This window comes from Idiotropiscis lumnitzeri, chromosome 7, assembly GCF_059441095.1.
Source record: "Idiotropiscis lumnitzeri isolate Australia: NSW breed Sydney's pygmy pipehorse chromosome 7, RoL_Ilum_1.0, whole genome shotgun sequence".
Classification (NCBI taxonomy): Eukaryota; Metazoa; Chordata; class Actinopteri; order Syngnathiformes; family Syngnathidae; genus Idiotropiscis; species Idiotropiscis lumnitzeri.
Window position 1 is genome coordinate 6791578 of NC_142397.1, and position 15410 is coordinate 6806987.

The following is a 15410-nucleotide window of genomic DNA, read 5'->3' on the forward strand; positions in this document are numbered from 1 at the left end:
GTGACACACATACGTATCAAGATGCAATTTACTGTACTTAAGGGGTCCGTTACAACGTCTGACATCCAAGTGGGAAGCTTTTGCCACCAGCGCTAAGCCATGTCCGGCAATGAGTGTTGACATTCCCGCTTAACAAAAAGCCACAACTTATGAAAGAGCAGTTTTGATATGTAATATTGCCATGGAGCACGAACTTTTTACACAAAACCCTAAATAAATGTTTACAAACAAACCGACCTAAAATTTACTGTAACAAAAGTTAAATGTAACTGAATTCTTCTACATAGGGATATTAAAAAAAATTTGTTGATTGGCGGGCCACAATGGGCTCTAAAATTTGACAGAGGGGCCGGACCAGGAGCAGATGGATGGAGTGTTTTGGTAGCCTCAACTCATCTGGACAAAAGATGATAAATACTAAATACTATATATATATATATATATATATATATATATATATATATATATATATATATATATATATATATATATATATATATATATATATATATATATATATATATATATAGTATTTAGTATTTAGAAAATAAAACATTAACATGGTTTATTCATTTAATTTTTTTCAAGATCGACGGGCCAAATTAAAATGTTTAACGGGCCGCATGCGGCCCCCGGGCCGTAGTTTGCCCACACCTGTTCTAAATTGTCCCTTGGTGTGAGTGTGAGCGCGGATGGTCGTATGTACCTTCCGATTGGCTGGCGACCAGTTCAGGGTGAGGTGACGCAAGGCAATGAAATGGGGAGCGATAGTGTGAGCGAGAGAGAGCGAGAGAGAGAGGAAGATGAGTTGTGTTAGAAGGGGAGGAAGTGAGTGACAGATTTTGGATGGTGGAGGCGTTAGATAATGGAGGAGGAAGGCCAAAGGTCATCAACGGGCCAGTAAGTGAGCCATGATGTGTTACAGCTTATGACATGAATTGTACTGGCAGTCATCCATGATGTATTTGTACAGCAAGCCAGTTGGCATCAGTGGAAAACATTCCATATTTATATGTCACAAAGGCACTTTATGTTCATGTGCAGTTTTCATTTAATTTTCTATGACCGGTTTGGAGGGACAGTCATGGCTCTCATATCGTATTCATAAATCAGTTGATGAGATTTTAATTATTTGGATCCATTTTTTAATGAATTATTGTGCATAAACCTGATAACATGATATTCTGGATATATTGTATTTGTTTGTAATATCTTTCCAATAATATTTTGTAATATTTTTCCTTTTATTTGTTTTTTTCAGTTGCTGTGTTTTATATTATTGTACCCAATGTCGGGACCTCGTTGATTCTTATTTTGTAATGTATTTTTGTTCATTATTATCTTTACAGCACAAAATAAATCTTTTTTTTTTTAAACAATGTCTGTGAACTGCAGGCCGCAGAATACGCACCAGTGCACGGAACAGAAAAATCTCACAGGCTCTCTTCTGTTTGTTTTCTTTATTGGGAGTCATATTCTGAACATTTTACAAGCTGCTGCTGCTGCTGCGTCGATGTTTTCACAAAGAGAGAAGAGAATGCGACACTGGAAAAACAATGAGCAGGGAACACGTCGTTTTGAAAGGCACAAAAATGTGTCATCATGGTTTTTCTTTGCTGTTGGCACATGCAGACACGGCGAACAAGACTCCACTTCCGCAGTAGCGACGACACACACACACACACGTACACAAATAATTGCACAACTTTTTGTTAAGTCAACACTAATGTGATAAAATTCTAGTGAACGTCGACTATAAGGAATGCTTTGCAATAATCTCAACTCAACTTTATTTGTAGAGCACTTCAAAACAAACTTTTTTTTGCATACAGAGTGCTGCACATGGAGTAAAAATCAATCACACAGTAACAGTGAAAATAGTATATTTTTGTCAACAAAGACTGGGTGTCACTTTGTGCTGCTGCCTTCGTTCTTCGTCGCCAGTCCTGTGTTCCCACCGGTGAAAATATTTTAAGACTAATGATGATCGGAATAACCAAAGCGAACGAGGCTAACCACTTTTCTCACCGGACTATATCTGTACTCTGCGACCCACGCAGACGTATTTTGCTGCTCCACAGTGATTAGTCAACTTTAAATGTAGACGCGGGGTAGTAAAGGCAACTTGTCGACGAGTTGACTAATTGGACCAACCCCTATCAGTGACTTGTCGATGTCAGGCTCTAAACATCTTTGTGGAGGAGAACAGTCAATAAGTCAACTAACTGGCTAGACCCCATTAGTAAGTAGTCGCCGCAATGTTCTAAACCTTACTGTGGAGTAGTAAAGTGGACTCGTCGACTAGTCGATTAATCTGTTGAACCCCATTCTAAACGTCATCGTGGAGTCATAAAGTTGACTATTCAACTAATCAAGTCAACCCTTTCGCAGCGACTAGTCAATGCCATGTCATTGTGGAGTAGTAAAGTCGACTAGTCAACTAGTCAATACAACCTCTAAGTCACAAACGGCCGCACTCATTCATATACACAGACGCACACAGCTTTGTTAGTGGACACAACTTATGTTGTGAATGTTGCTCAGCTGACATGACGCACAAACAGGTAAAGTCATAATTTACTTCATGTGACTGCGCAGCTTATCTTAAATATCACCAAGATTAAATACACCGTAACGCTGCAGCCTTTAAATACATTTTAAGTTAGAGAATGGCGCGGTAGCAAATTTATATGGAATCGCGTCCGATCATCTTCACGTCTGCAAAGAAAAGTATTCTTTTAAATAAGAATGGCGTACATTCAGAACAAAAGCGCTGCGTTTTCTTACTCAGCATTGTTGATGTGTTTTGTTTTTAAATAGCTGGTGACACATCAGTGATTTCAAGGACAACCTCAGCCTTCCTCTCTCTGTTGTTTTTCATAAGGATACCTTTACGCTGTTTCAAAATAATGTAAAAAAAAAAATGGAGTGTTTTCTTGTTTTCCCATTGCACAGTACCTGATCACAATTGACACGTTTATATTGCCATTATTGTCGAACTATTGCTGGTCAGTCACTATTTAAGAAGCTCAAGTGGGGTACACACATATCAAGAGATAAAACAATTTTTAAATGTGAGTGAATTAAAAAAAGAGGAGAAAATAAATCGTTTCTGGTCCGTGTTATATTGTTGAAATTTGTAAACAGTGAACGTTTACCATTGTAAGAATAATCTTTCCGAGATATCTGATAATTCGAAATTGGTCAAGAAGTCGAGATGCCAAAAACACACGATGAGTGAATAGTTGTCTTCAAGCGATAAATGTCAATGCGGATTAGTACAGTTGACTCGTCGACTATTCGACTAATCTATTCAAGCCATATTAGTGACTTGAGACTTGTCGACGTCATGCTTTACACATTTCCGTGCAGGGGAGATGTAAATAAGTCAAATAATGAGTTAAATCACCACTGACAACTAATCGATGTTACTCTCTCAATGTCATTGTGGAGTATTAAAGTCAAATTGATGACTAGTCGATTAATTGTAAAAAAAAAAATCACTCCACTCATCACAGGATAATTATTATGGGTTCATTATCAGATATCTGATAAGCGGGCCTTTCTTGACTTTAATTATAAGGGGGTAAAAATGCTTACATTTGGTTCAAATGCCAAAAACACATGACTAGTCGACTTCAGGCATTCAACGTCAGTGCGGAATAGTATGGTCGACACATACTTTAAACATTTTTTGGAGTAGTAAAATCAACACGGCAGCTCGTTGATTAATCGCAGGTACCCCTATTAACAACTAGTTGTGGTAGTTTTCTTGACACACCTCATAATTGCTCAGGGTAATGTTTCAAAGAAGTCAGATAATAGGACCCATGCTGACTGAGGGGGTCAAAATTATCAAATGGGATCCTATTAATGAAATGTGTGTACCCTGCTTGAGCTGTTCCACTCCACAAACAATTTTGGCCGTGGTAGCCCCCTCAGTTAAAAGTTGACTGATTTTGACTCAGGCTTGTGGCACCGTGCAGTGGAAAAGCAGCACAACATTTTCTGAAGTTTACGCTCAGGCTGAGATTTCCCTCACTCATGAGCATTTGGTCATCATTCCGCCATCGTCTTCTTCCCGGGACGGTTTCGTTGAGCACGCTACCGGCACCCGCAGCCCTCCACCACCATGTCCTGGTAATTCTTCAGCACCACGCGGTCCTGGGGGTCCAGGTAGAGCAGGGCGATAGGGCTGAGCGAGGTGGGGACGCAACAGGCCCGCGGCACGGCGCCATTGACCGAGTTGACCAGTGTCTGCACCATGGCGTGGCTGGAGGAATTCATGTGGTCAGCCAGGGGGAAACGGCACTCACCCAGGCAGAAGAATGCGTCGTAGCCGCTGGGCGCGATGATCCACTTATGCCAGCCCACGTCGTTAAAATCCACATAGAGGGGATGGCGGCGGCAGCGGTTGCGAGAGAGGCGCTTCAGTTTGGCCGCGCGACCACCGTTTCGTTTCACCCTTCCCGTCTGGGCCCCCCAGCTTGGTATTTTATACGTTTTATCCCGTCCCCAGTTTTGGTCTCTATTCCAGCTTTTCCTCGGCACACTTCTCCTGCCGTGTTTAACCAAAGGCTCCCCGCGCCCGTCGTGACTATACATCACCAGGAGGGGCCTCTCCTGAGCCCAGGTGTGCTCATCCTGCCCCACAGACCTGCACACCCTCAAGTGGCCCACCTTATGTCGCTCCCCTTCCTCCTGACTGGTGCTGTTCTCCGATACCACCTCCAGGAGGAAGCCGAGGTGGTCCACTCCGTTCAGGGCCAAATCGAAGAGCTCGGCCTTCAGGCTGAATGCCTCCCAAAGGCTGCCAGTCGCACGGCTTGGAGTCTCAGCGGTGAGGAGTCTGGTCTCTAGCAGGGTGGGTCGGGGATCCTGTCGGTTCCCAGAGAGGTACAGGTTCAGTCTGTGGGGTCCGGGACCCAGGAGGGTGGTCCTGGCGGAGCGTAGGAGGCGGAGCTCAGCTGAGAGCACCTTCTCATCCAGAGGGATGGATGAGATGTTGAAGGAGATGTGCGCCCATTTTTGGTCCTCCGCTGTGAGGGGCTCTAGGGGAACAACAACAAGACAAACTTTTGTTTAAAAATAATATCAAAATCTTATAAAACAATACCATTATTTTGTTAACTTTTTGAATCTAGGTGAGGTAACTGAGAATAGATTCTGCTTTGAGCTAGCTGCAAACAATAGAGTATAACAAAGCATATACATCGACAAGTGTGTGAGTGTGTGTGTGTGTGCGTGTTTGTATACACGCACTAAAGTCACGCATCTAATCTATTGTGAATGTTGTGAACCCTATGCCATATTTTGATTGTTAAATGAGACTTGTCAACCATATCTGCACCTGTCATAAAGTAGATTTATACAACACCATTCGCTGATAAAAGAGAACAAACAAACAGCTTCCATGGTGCAGGTTAAAGGTCCTTTGCTCGCTCTCATTTTGACACTTACGTGTGGTCAGGGTGTAGCAGTGGTCTTACCGGTGTGGTGGAAGCTGCGTATGGTGTTGGCCTGCTGCACATGCTGGCTGGGGAAGCTGAAGGCGGGGTCCTCCAGCAAGTGGTACTGCTGCTGGTGGAAGCGATACAGGTCGATGAGGTACCGAGGGATCGGCACGCCGGGCCGAGGGTTGGGCTGCGACTGCAGGCCCAGGCGGCTCAGCAGGAGATTCTGGATGGTCTGAGCCAGGCCCGGCACCCGGGGGGAACCGATTGGCAGGGGGCTCGAAGTAGCCGGCAACGTGCCTGCTAGGCTGCCATTGTCGACCTCGCTGGTGTCACCCTGGCCACCGGACGAGGCTTGAGGTAGCAGCAGGACCATGAGGAGCAGGAGGTTAGCAAGGAGCATGGTGGACCTAACATGAGGAATTAGACAGTTTTGAAAGATGAGATTTGGAAATATAGTGGAAAGTTCGAAACCATTGTCATGTAAAAGTCTGAATTCGGCGAGCATGAAAGGAGTGTGTTTAGCTTTTTATTTGGCTTTTTGTGACAGGGGGAGCCAATGGGGCGGCAGTCTCAGACGTATACCTGTTGAGACTTGCACAGCAGCCCACCCATTGACAAAATAATTTCACTCAGCAGTAAAATGTCTTTTGCTGCTAATAGACCAGACACGCCAACTGGAACAATCTGATGATGAAACCAAGGTTGAACTTTATCTATTTTGACTTTTGTTTTTCAAATTCAGTTAGTTTTAGTGAGTTTTTAGAGCAGGTTGGTTAGTTTTTTTTTCCATTAAAAAAATAATTTATTTTTTAAAAATTTGTTTTAGCATTAGTTTGAGATTTTTTGGGGGGGATGGAGTATTTGTCCATTGCGTGATTAAAGAAATAAAGGTGATAATAAGTGCAGCTACAACTCCCAAACGACTGTTGAAACTTCCTTTTTCGATCAGTAATACTGAAAAAATTCATTTAAAATCCACTCTGAAAGCTCACACATGACATTGGACAACATAAAAATGGAGGACATTTTCCTAGTTAGTTTTAGATACCTTTATAAAAATAAGATGCAGTTTCAATAATTTATCGTTTCATTTGGTTATTTATTTAGATCTTATTTTTATTTCATTTCGTTCATGAAAATATTTTTTCAAATTTAATTTCTGTTATTTTGTGCGTTGACCTTGATCCTGTGAGAGCTCAGCTCACGCCACGCACACTTTCCAGAGCTTCTTAATTGCACAATCTTTTGACATTCTAAGACCACTAAGAGGTTAAGCCCATTCTCCACCAAAAAAATGATACGGATTTTAACTGCAACAATTTGCAGTCTGTCTATCTCTTGCATTTATTAATTTATTATTTACTCTCCCTTCTAATTAGCATCAAGCCTTAAAATAAACAAACTAAAATGAGAGGTGACAGACAACCAAATGATCTCCCTCAAATTTTTGGTGTGTGTGTTAGCGTGGGAATGTGACCACATACTGGGAGGTCACACAATTACGACTACGGCTAACAGCATCTTGACCCAGATGTTAATAAGTCAACCAGTCATTAAAGAGCTAACGGCCCTCCTGAGGTGAAAATTGAGGTGAGGTTTTAAAAAAAAAAAAAAAAAAGGGAAAAATGGGTGGCAAATAAAAGAAGTCAGACCAGAGGACCAGATCTGATGAAGACGCAAGGGCAAAAAAAAAAATAAATAAATAAATAATATATATATATATATATATATATATATATATATATATATATATAGTCTGTGGTTATTAAAGTTAAGAAAAATGAACAAAATAACTAAAACTAATATGGGAAAAACAAAAATGCTTTTAAGAAAATAAAAATATTGTCAGTTAATATTGTACATGAGCCTTAGCTGCTCATTTTTTATTTCGGTATTGCCGTATGTTCCAACAGAAGAAGGAAGGTCAAACAGTTTTCTTTTCTTTTTCTTTTTTTTTTTATTTTGCACTTGACAAAAACTGCATGTACTAAAAAAACTGAAACAAACAAAAAATGTACATTTTTTTTAAATTTTCTTCAAAAATAAAAAAAAAAACAGAAATAAATAATAAAAATTGACAAACTAGCTCTAAAAACTAACTAAAACCAACAAAATAAAAACAAAGTCAAAATGAAATAAAAAACAACTATAACAAAAAATCCCAAACAATTGTAATGCTGGTCTGCCTTCCTTTATCGATTTAAGAGGCATCAAATCGATTGTCAAGATAAGCGAAGTGTTTAGGGCCCAAGAGAACACATAATGAGGCCGTAATGGCCTTCTAATCTGGCCACACAGTCAGAAAAGAGGTTAAAGCGAGGCTACAGGTGTGACCGTATCAGTTTATGCTTTTATGCGTACGTGATTGCGTACGCTGAGCCGGCCAACGCGGCTTCAAAGGGCACGAGAAAAGCAGCATGGGATTGTAGCGGCCTGTCCATTACTGCGTGACAGCCGGCCCCACCCAGCAGGGAGCGTTTCACCTGAGGCGAAGGCAGCACAGGACAATTACAGACGAGACGCCTCTCCCTCGTCGCTAAAAGCGGGTTGAGGACAGAAGACATCTCTCCTGTAGTTCCCTCACCTACTAAAAGTGAGAGGTTGAAAGGTTCGCACGGCAGGGGCAAGTCACTCGCAGCTTATTCAAGGCAGACACGGAGCGGTACAAGGGAAAATAATTGACAATAGAGCTGTCATAAATAAATAAAAAGTCAATTCATGAGAATAAACGTCTTATTTTACGAGATATAAATCTTAATTTATGGAAGAAAGTTGTGAGAAAAAGTTGCGATGCATTGAGACAAGGTTGTACATTTTATATAGTATAGTATGACGTTGAAATTCTACAAAAATAATACAAATTAAAAAGTAGTCATTTTACATGGATAAAGTGGTCACGTTGAAAGAAATTACTAATATAAATAATATTACAAAAATAAAAATAAAATTAATTTCACATGTATTAAGTAGTAATTAAGTAGTATTAAACAAATAAAGTGGTAGCACCAAGAAAATGGCAAATTACGATATATCCAAGAAAAAAAGAGAGACTGTGATGAATGTTTTTGGGCCAAGGTGAAATAAAGGTTTTAAGGTGGTGTCCGCCATAAGACGTATTGGATGCGACCTGACCTCACTGAGCAGCAGACAGTGTGGCGATAAACTCCCATCCTCTCTTTTTATCTGTTTATTTCAACATGCCTTTTCCCTTTCCTCCTTCAACCGTCTTTTTTTTTTTTTTTTTTTTTTTAATATAGGGACAATGTCGCTGGTGCGGAATACAGTTTCTTTTCATGAATCGATTATCATTTTGGGTACAGCGAATCATGGGTGCATGCGTGGCAGCATGCGTGTGAAGCTCCATAAATTTCTGCATGACACCAAGAGAAGCAAAATCTGGGCAGAGAAAGTGCGCCGCTAGGATGATTGGAAAGCAAATGTCAACTCCTGTCTTTTGTGGTGTAAGATGATTCTCACTTATGCTCTCTAATGTAAGTAAGAGACAATAAATAAAAATCTACATATAAGGCATAGGAGTTAGTTTCGTGGTGGCATTTTTTGTTCGATTGTCCCCAACGCACCACAGAACCCTCGTCTGATTCAACATTCGGATTGAGTAGACAAACTGCTCAAAGGACTGGTGCGGCAAGCAAATTTGCATATTTGATGATTTTTTTTTTTTCCCCAATTTTTTTTTTTTCCCCAATTTTTTTTTTTTTAGGTATTTTTTTTCCCCTGGTTCTTCAATGATATTTTTTTCCTTCAGGGATTTACCCCACATTTTTTAATGTAAAATGTAAAATGAATCTTTATCAGCGTTTTTTTATTTAGATTTTTTTCTGGGTGTTGAAAAATAAATAAATAAATAAATAAAAAAAAAATAAAACAGTTACCCCCAACGATTTCATGACATATGCATTTATGTGACATAAAACTTTCACCCATTTTACCTCACCGGCTTCTTTTTTCACCCCCCCCCTCACCCCCCTCCACCCCATTTGATTCTGTTTTTCCGAAGCCTTATATGAATGGTGTTATTGCGGAAGAGCGCGGCACATGGATGGCCCCTAGTGTCACCGCAGCTGGCTGATTTATCCGCCGCCGCTGTCTTCATGTTACGCCTGGTCCTCAACTTTCCCTTCCTGTTGCTCTTCCCGTGTTTCTTTTCCCAAATTCCTCCTCTCTCTCTTTCTCTCTTTCTGACTTCTCAGTCCCCCTCTCCAGCTCACTTGCCGTTGTGCTTTGGAACATGCTACAGATTCCATTTGCTTCAAATCGAGCGACTGAAAACTACAGTTGGCTAACTCCATTTTTGTCATCTTTTAGATGCATATTAGTTCAAATTTTGTTCCCATTTTGATATTCAGTGTGGCAGCCATTTACTACGGTTAGCACTTATCCTGATTTATCAGCCCGACACTGAACCAACTGTGCTTTAGTTTGGGTGCCAGCGCATCTGCATGTATCAGTGAATGTTACAGAATTCACGAAAAATTGATAGATTTGATGGCTTTATTTACTTAGATCACTATTTTGCGAAACTTTTATCTCCTAACCTTTTGTCCCAAGCAACCAAGATGATGTCCTATAAATATCCCAGATTTTATTGCAGCCGCATTATTTTTAATTACTTACTTGCAAAATGACAAATTGCACTTTACCCCACCTTATTTCACCGTGGCTTAGTTTCATGTCATTTTTCATGGCGAGCTCATAAAACAACCTTTTCTGGGAGCCAAAACTGGTTCCAGGTCCTGCAAAGGACTTTTTGACTCATATTTTTCGCATTACGATCATATGTTCATGTTATGGCAATACTTGGCTGCCAGGATGGCCGAGTGGTCTAAGGCGCCGCGTTTCGGTCCCAGTCTCCCCAGGAGGCCTGGGTTCGAATCTCGAATTTCCCCATTGTGGGACTAATGAAGGGAATCTTATCTTATGATATATTTTAATATGTATGGGTCCCAAAAGTTCAACACGCATGCCCGCACAGCATGTATTGGACTGCAAACATACAAAGAAAAAGCTCCAGAGTTTGTTAACAACAACTTTGCACACCTGCACTATCAGTACAAATTATGCCCAAAGACTATCAGAGAAGTATTCATTTCACAATACTACTGCAGTGCTGTGGAAGTGTACTGCATCATACTGAGAAGCGTTCCTAATATTGTGGTCACCCTATGAGTGACCTAAAATTTTAGAAACTCAGAATGAAGCAGTGCACCTAGTCGAGCTACAGTTTCACAACATTTTTTTTTGGTCGTAGTTTGCATTGGTGCAGAAGTTTCATCGTGTTGTCCTAAAAGGTGTTCCTAATATTTTGGTTACTTTTCAAGATGGGTAAAATATTTTACTAATGTCTCAGGGTGATATAAGTGTGAGTTACTCACTGGAGACAACCATAGCAGCGACTCTCAGCGGTATTTTATTATTTTTTTTTTTTTTAAAAACTGCATTACTTTTAGTCGAGTTCAGTTGTATTTAACTTTTAAGTGCACTGCAGTTGCTTTGATCGGTTACCGTTGTTTATTTTCAAATATTAAAGTACAATTTCAAACAGACTTTATGTAATACACTTTAATTGAATCATTATTTAAATCCAGTTTTTATTTTCCTCGATTTAAGCACAGTGTAAATGTTCAAACTGTGCATTAGAGTTGATGTAACAATATCGTAGATACAATATCAAGCGTCTATATAAGAGGAAATTGTTTATATAGTGGATTTCTTTGAGTTTTTGGACAATGTATAGATACATAGATACATCTGCCAGGATGGCCGAGTGGTCTAAGGCGCCGCGTTCAGGACCCAGTCTCCCCAGGAGGCCTGGGTTCGAATCTCGAATTTCCCCATTGTGGGACTAATAAAGGGAATATTATATTATTATTACATTTGTCAATATCAAAAGACATGAATAAATGATTGCACCAGATTTAGCAGCAAGAAAGAAACCGTTCATTTTTTAACACTTTTACTGAAGACATAAATCGTAAGCATATACTTGAAGCACTGTGACGTATTCATTTTAATTCTTTGCACTTTGCTACATTCCTTGAAAAGTGATAATACAACCAGATATTTTAGGTGGCAGTTGTGTTTTTTGTATTTTTATTTCATTTTATTGTTTGATCTATGGAAAATATGTATTTTTTAAATAAATGGAGAAAGAAATGCCATAACAGGACAAATACCTTGATTGGTATATTGAACATTTTATTTCCTACATATTGCATATTTGTATGTTGCATGTTACAGTGGCCTGTAACTTGTCATCATTATTAGTCATGATGGTGTTACTTGGAAAACTAAGCATTCATTGAGGTGGTACTTGATGAAAAAAGTTTGTGACGTGTACAGTATAATGCGACATTGTAGTGAACAGAGGAGAACCCGCCCGTACGGCAAGTTTGGGTGGAAATATTGACATATCTCGCCGGTGGCTGCATGCGTCACACCGCGTCTGACAGCTCGGCACGATGTGAAAAACACAAGACTGCCTGCTTTTCGCATTAATAATGCTTCTGGCGGCGGCGGCAGCAGCTTCACAAGACGTTGGCTCAATTACCTGCTGCTCTTTGAACTCATAATGGCAACACTATTCAGGTAGCTTATAGAGCACTGGAGCTTGGATTGAGCGACTGCTGTGTTGGGGTGCACATGCGCGTGTGTGTGTGTGTGTTTTCCCCAGTGTGACTAATGTGTTCAGCAGAACACTTTCAGACCAATGGGCATATTTGGAGTGCTCGAGCAGCCCTAAATATCATCTAAGAACACCGAAAAAATACCACTGGTGGCAGTAGTTCTTAAAATCTAATGTATTCATATTTTTACATATTTAATTTTATACACATTTGGATCACAGTTTAAGAAGTAGAAAACAATGAATAAATGTTTGAGCCATGTCCCGCAGCACTGATACTCCAAGTCCCACAATGCACTGCAGCGGCTGGTGTGTTGTCACGTAAGCTGCCGTCATTATTGCATACTCAAAATGTGGTAAATATGTTCTCCAAGTGCTATGCGATAGTTTGTTAAAGAGTATTTTTGTCAAGGATTTGGCGAGGCGAAAGCGAGCCAGTCGTCACTTGGATGGAAATTTAATTTCATTTAATTTTAATTCAACACTAAAATATCAAAAGTACAAAACAACAGGGATCAACAAAACGAACATGGACACTGAACCGAGAAGAACCGAAAGCAAACAGGGAACTAAATACAAACAAATTAACGAGACAACGAGGAACACCTGGACACGACACAAAGGGTTGGAGAGAGCTGATTGGTTAACACGAGGGAATGAGACAACAAGCACAGGTGGACAAAATAGGCTGACAAGAGACACCAAACACAAGGCATGACAATAATCTGCATGCTGGTTCCTTGAGGCAAGCATACTGTTGTAGTTGAGGGTTAAAAAAAGGATTTTTGCAATAGTTCAAGGTCTTTGTCAGGTCAGGGATTCTTAAAGTATGGCGCAAGTACCATTCGTGCTTACTGGCCTCCCCTGAAATATTGGACCCCACCCCTCCAGGTGCCAGGGCAGAAAATTGACTTTTGGATATTTTTTTTTTTTTTTTTTTATTATTATTTTTTTTTTTTTATGGGATTTTTTTTCATGATTGCAGTCGGGACCATATAATGAATGTTTAGCAGCGTTTTGTTCTGAAATATCCTTGCCCCCCCCACAACCCCACCCTCAAGGCCCACCCAAGAAAAAAGAAAAATCCTAGCTCCGCCACTGCTGGACACCTGCTAATTAATCTCTGTACTTACTGTATGTGTTTATGGAATAAATGCATCTCGTGTTGTAGTGGCTTTTTTTTTCGCTGTCGCACTAGAGTGGCTCGAACTATTTGGAACAAATCCCTTGTGTGTTTTGCACAATATAGATGTTTCTGATTTAAAAGTAATACTGTCGCTAATTGAGTTGAGGTTTGCCAATGGGTTAAATTCAGTTTTCTTTAAAATAAAAAAAAAATAATTAAATCACATTTACCAATTTATTTCACAAATAAATACAACTATATTTCTGTACCAAAATGATCGCTCCCACTTTTTGCCCCTGAAATGCATCTTTGCATGCATATTTGTGTGTGTGTGTGGGGGGGTGCGTGTGGGGGTGTGTGTACGCGTGTAGTTCTCACCTCCAGGTGTGTTGGGATGCACGCAGTGTCCATGGCTTATCCTTGAGCTCCAGTGTTCCGATCCCTCGGCTCTGCCTCCTGCTCCTTTGGACAGATCGGATTGTGTCAGGTCTTGTGTGGGCTCTTGTCTACCTTCTCGTAACTAGAGCGAGTGTAAATCTGTGTCATGTAAATACTCTACGACTTTGTTGTGTAATACTCCCTCCATGTTGTATCCAAAGGTAAGCTTTCCACCTAGGTGTGCTGCTTACAACACCGTGCAGGTGCTAATGTGTGTGCAATGCAAAGAAGCCGCATGAGTGTGAGTGAATGAATCAACTCCCTGTTGGACCTCAAACCTCTTACTATATTGTCCCGCTCCCTTCCTTTGCGGTCTCCTCCCCCTTTCTCTCTCTCTCTCTATCTCTCTCACACTCTCACTCTATTTCTCTCTCACTTGCTCTGCTTGCTACCTTTTCTGGCTCAAAGTGACCACCAGTTAACTTTTTTCCCCAGTCTTATAAATGCTGTCACATTTGCTTAACCAACTAAACCAGCACATAACATTAAAAAACTGACAATTTATCTCCCCCGCCTTACCCCCAAACACACTCCCATCACAAACTCACCTGCCGCGTTTCAATAGCGCCATTGCTGTGGGACAATGGCTCCTTCATTATAAATATGTGGCCCCCATAATAACTCTGAATGGGATTCGGTTGGAATAAATAATAAAACCAAATCTATGAATGGATGAGTCAGCGGCCCGTGAAGTCAGCGCAGTTTGCGTTTGTGATTGGGCGGAAGAAGGAAAAGAAAAAAAAAAAGTAGGCAGTGCTTGTTCACGATTAGAGAGGAGACGCAAGGTGCATCCGTCCTTTCGGGAATTTGTATTCATGGAGTTGGCCCATGAGCAAACGTCTCTTTAGGATGCATCATCTCACGTCTTACCACTCAGACATGCATGCAAAACTCTCTTTATTCATCAAAGAGCACACACACACGCACACACACATACATTGTTTCAGACAGAGCTTTAAATATCAAATACATCATGCTTAGATGTTAAATTTACTGTACTTGGAGAAGTACAGACCTAACAGTAACATATGTTCTTTACTAGATTGAAAAAAAAAAGTTTAAGATTTTGAACATTAAATTCAGTTATTCTTCACATACCACTAGAGAGAGCCAGCGTGCTTACCTGTGAGCAAAACGGTAAAGTTTAATGAGAACCATAAAACCAAGAATTGAACGTAGTTGTCCTAAGAATAAATTGGCAAAATTCTATCTGTCAATTTTTTTCTATTTACCACCGTAAAAGTTGAACAGTTTGGAAAGTGACCAACATCTTTGAGAAAAATAATTCTGGAAAAAAATCACTGTAGATGATATCTTGCATAATAAGATTTTTTTTTTTTTCTGGGATGCATTATGAGGATTTTGTTTTTCATCTTAATGGATTTGATCATAGTTAAGCTTATCTTAGTTTATCTTAAATCAGCAGAAATCTTATCTTATCTTGGCTGTTATTCGGATAGCTTATCATAGTTTAGTCAAATCAGCATCACATCGTCTAGCTAGTTTTTAGCTAATTGTGTGTCTGAATTTAGTTAAGTGTAGCGTAAAGTTGTTATGTAATGTGGTACCATAGTTTATGTCCTTTGTGTAGCATCATTTCCAAAGCTATAGTTTAGGATTTGTTTTTTGTTAAATTGATATAATTTAGGTAAGCATAATTGAGCTTTGCTTAGTTTAGCTCATTTTAAATTAGCGTAACACGTCTGAGCTTATCTGATCGACGCATAGCGCCATCATTTGCTCATTT

The 15410-nt window shown here is 40.0% G+C and overlaps 1 protein-coding gene across 1 annotated transcript; it reads right to left on the bottom strand.

Moving 5' to 3' along the window:
- Positions 1-1445: 1445 nt before the first annotated feature.
- Positions 1446-13929, bottom strand: bmp16 (bone morphogenetic protein 16). The gene is made up of 3 exons (XM_088301318.1): positions 13604-13929; positions 5490-5863; positions 1446-5051 (listed from the first exon to the last, which is right to left on the bottom strand). The coding sequence occupies exons 2-3, from the start codon at positions 5854-5856 to the stop codon at positions 4105-4107; spliced, it is 1314 nt and encodes a 437-aa protein (XP_088157444.1). The 5' UTR covers positions 5857-5863; positions 13604-13929; the 3' UTR covers positions 1446-4104.
- Between the last annotated feature and the right edge of the window lie 1481 nt (positions 13930-15410).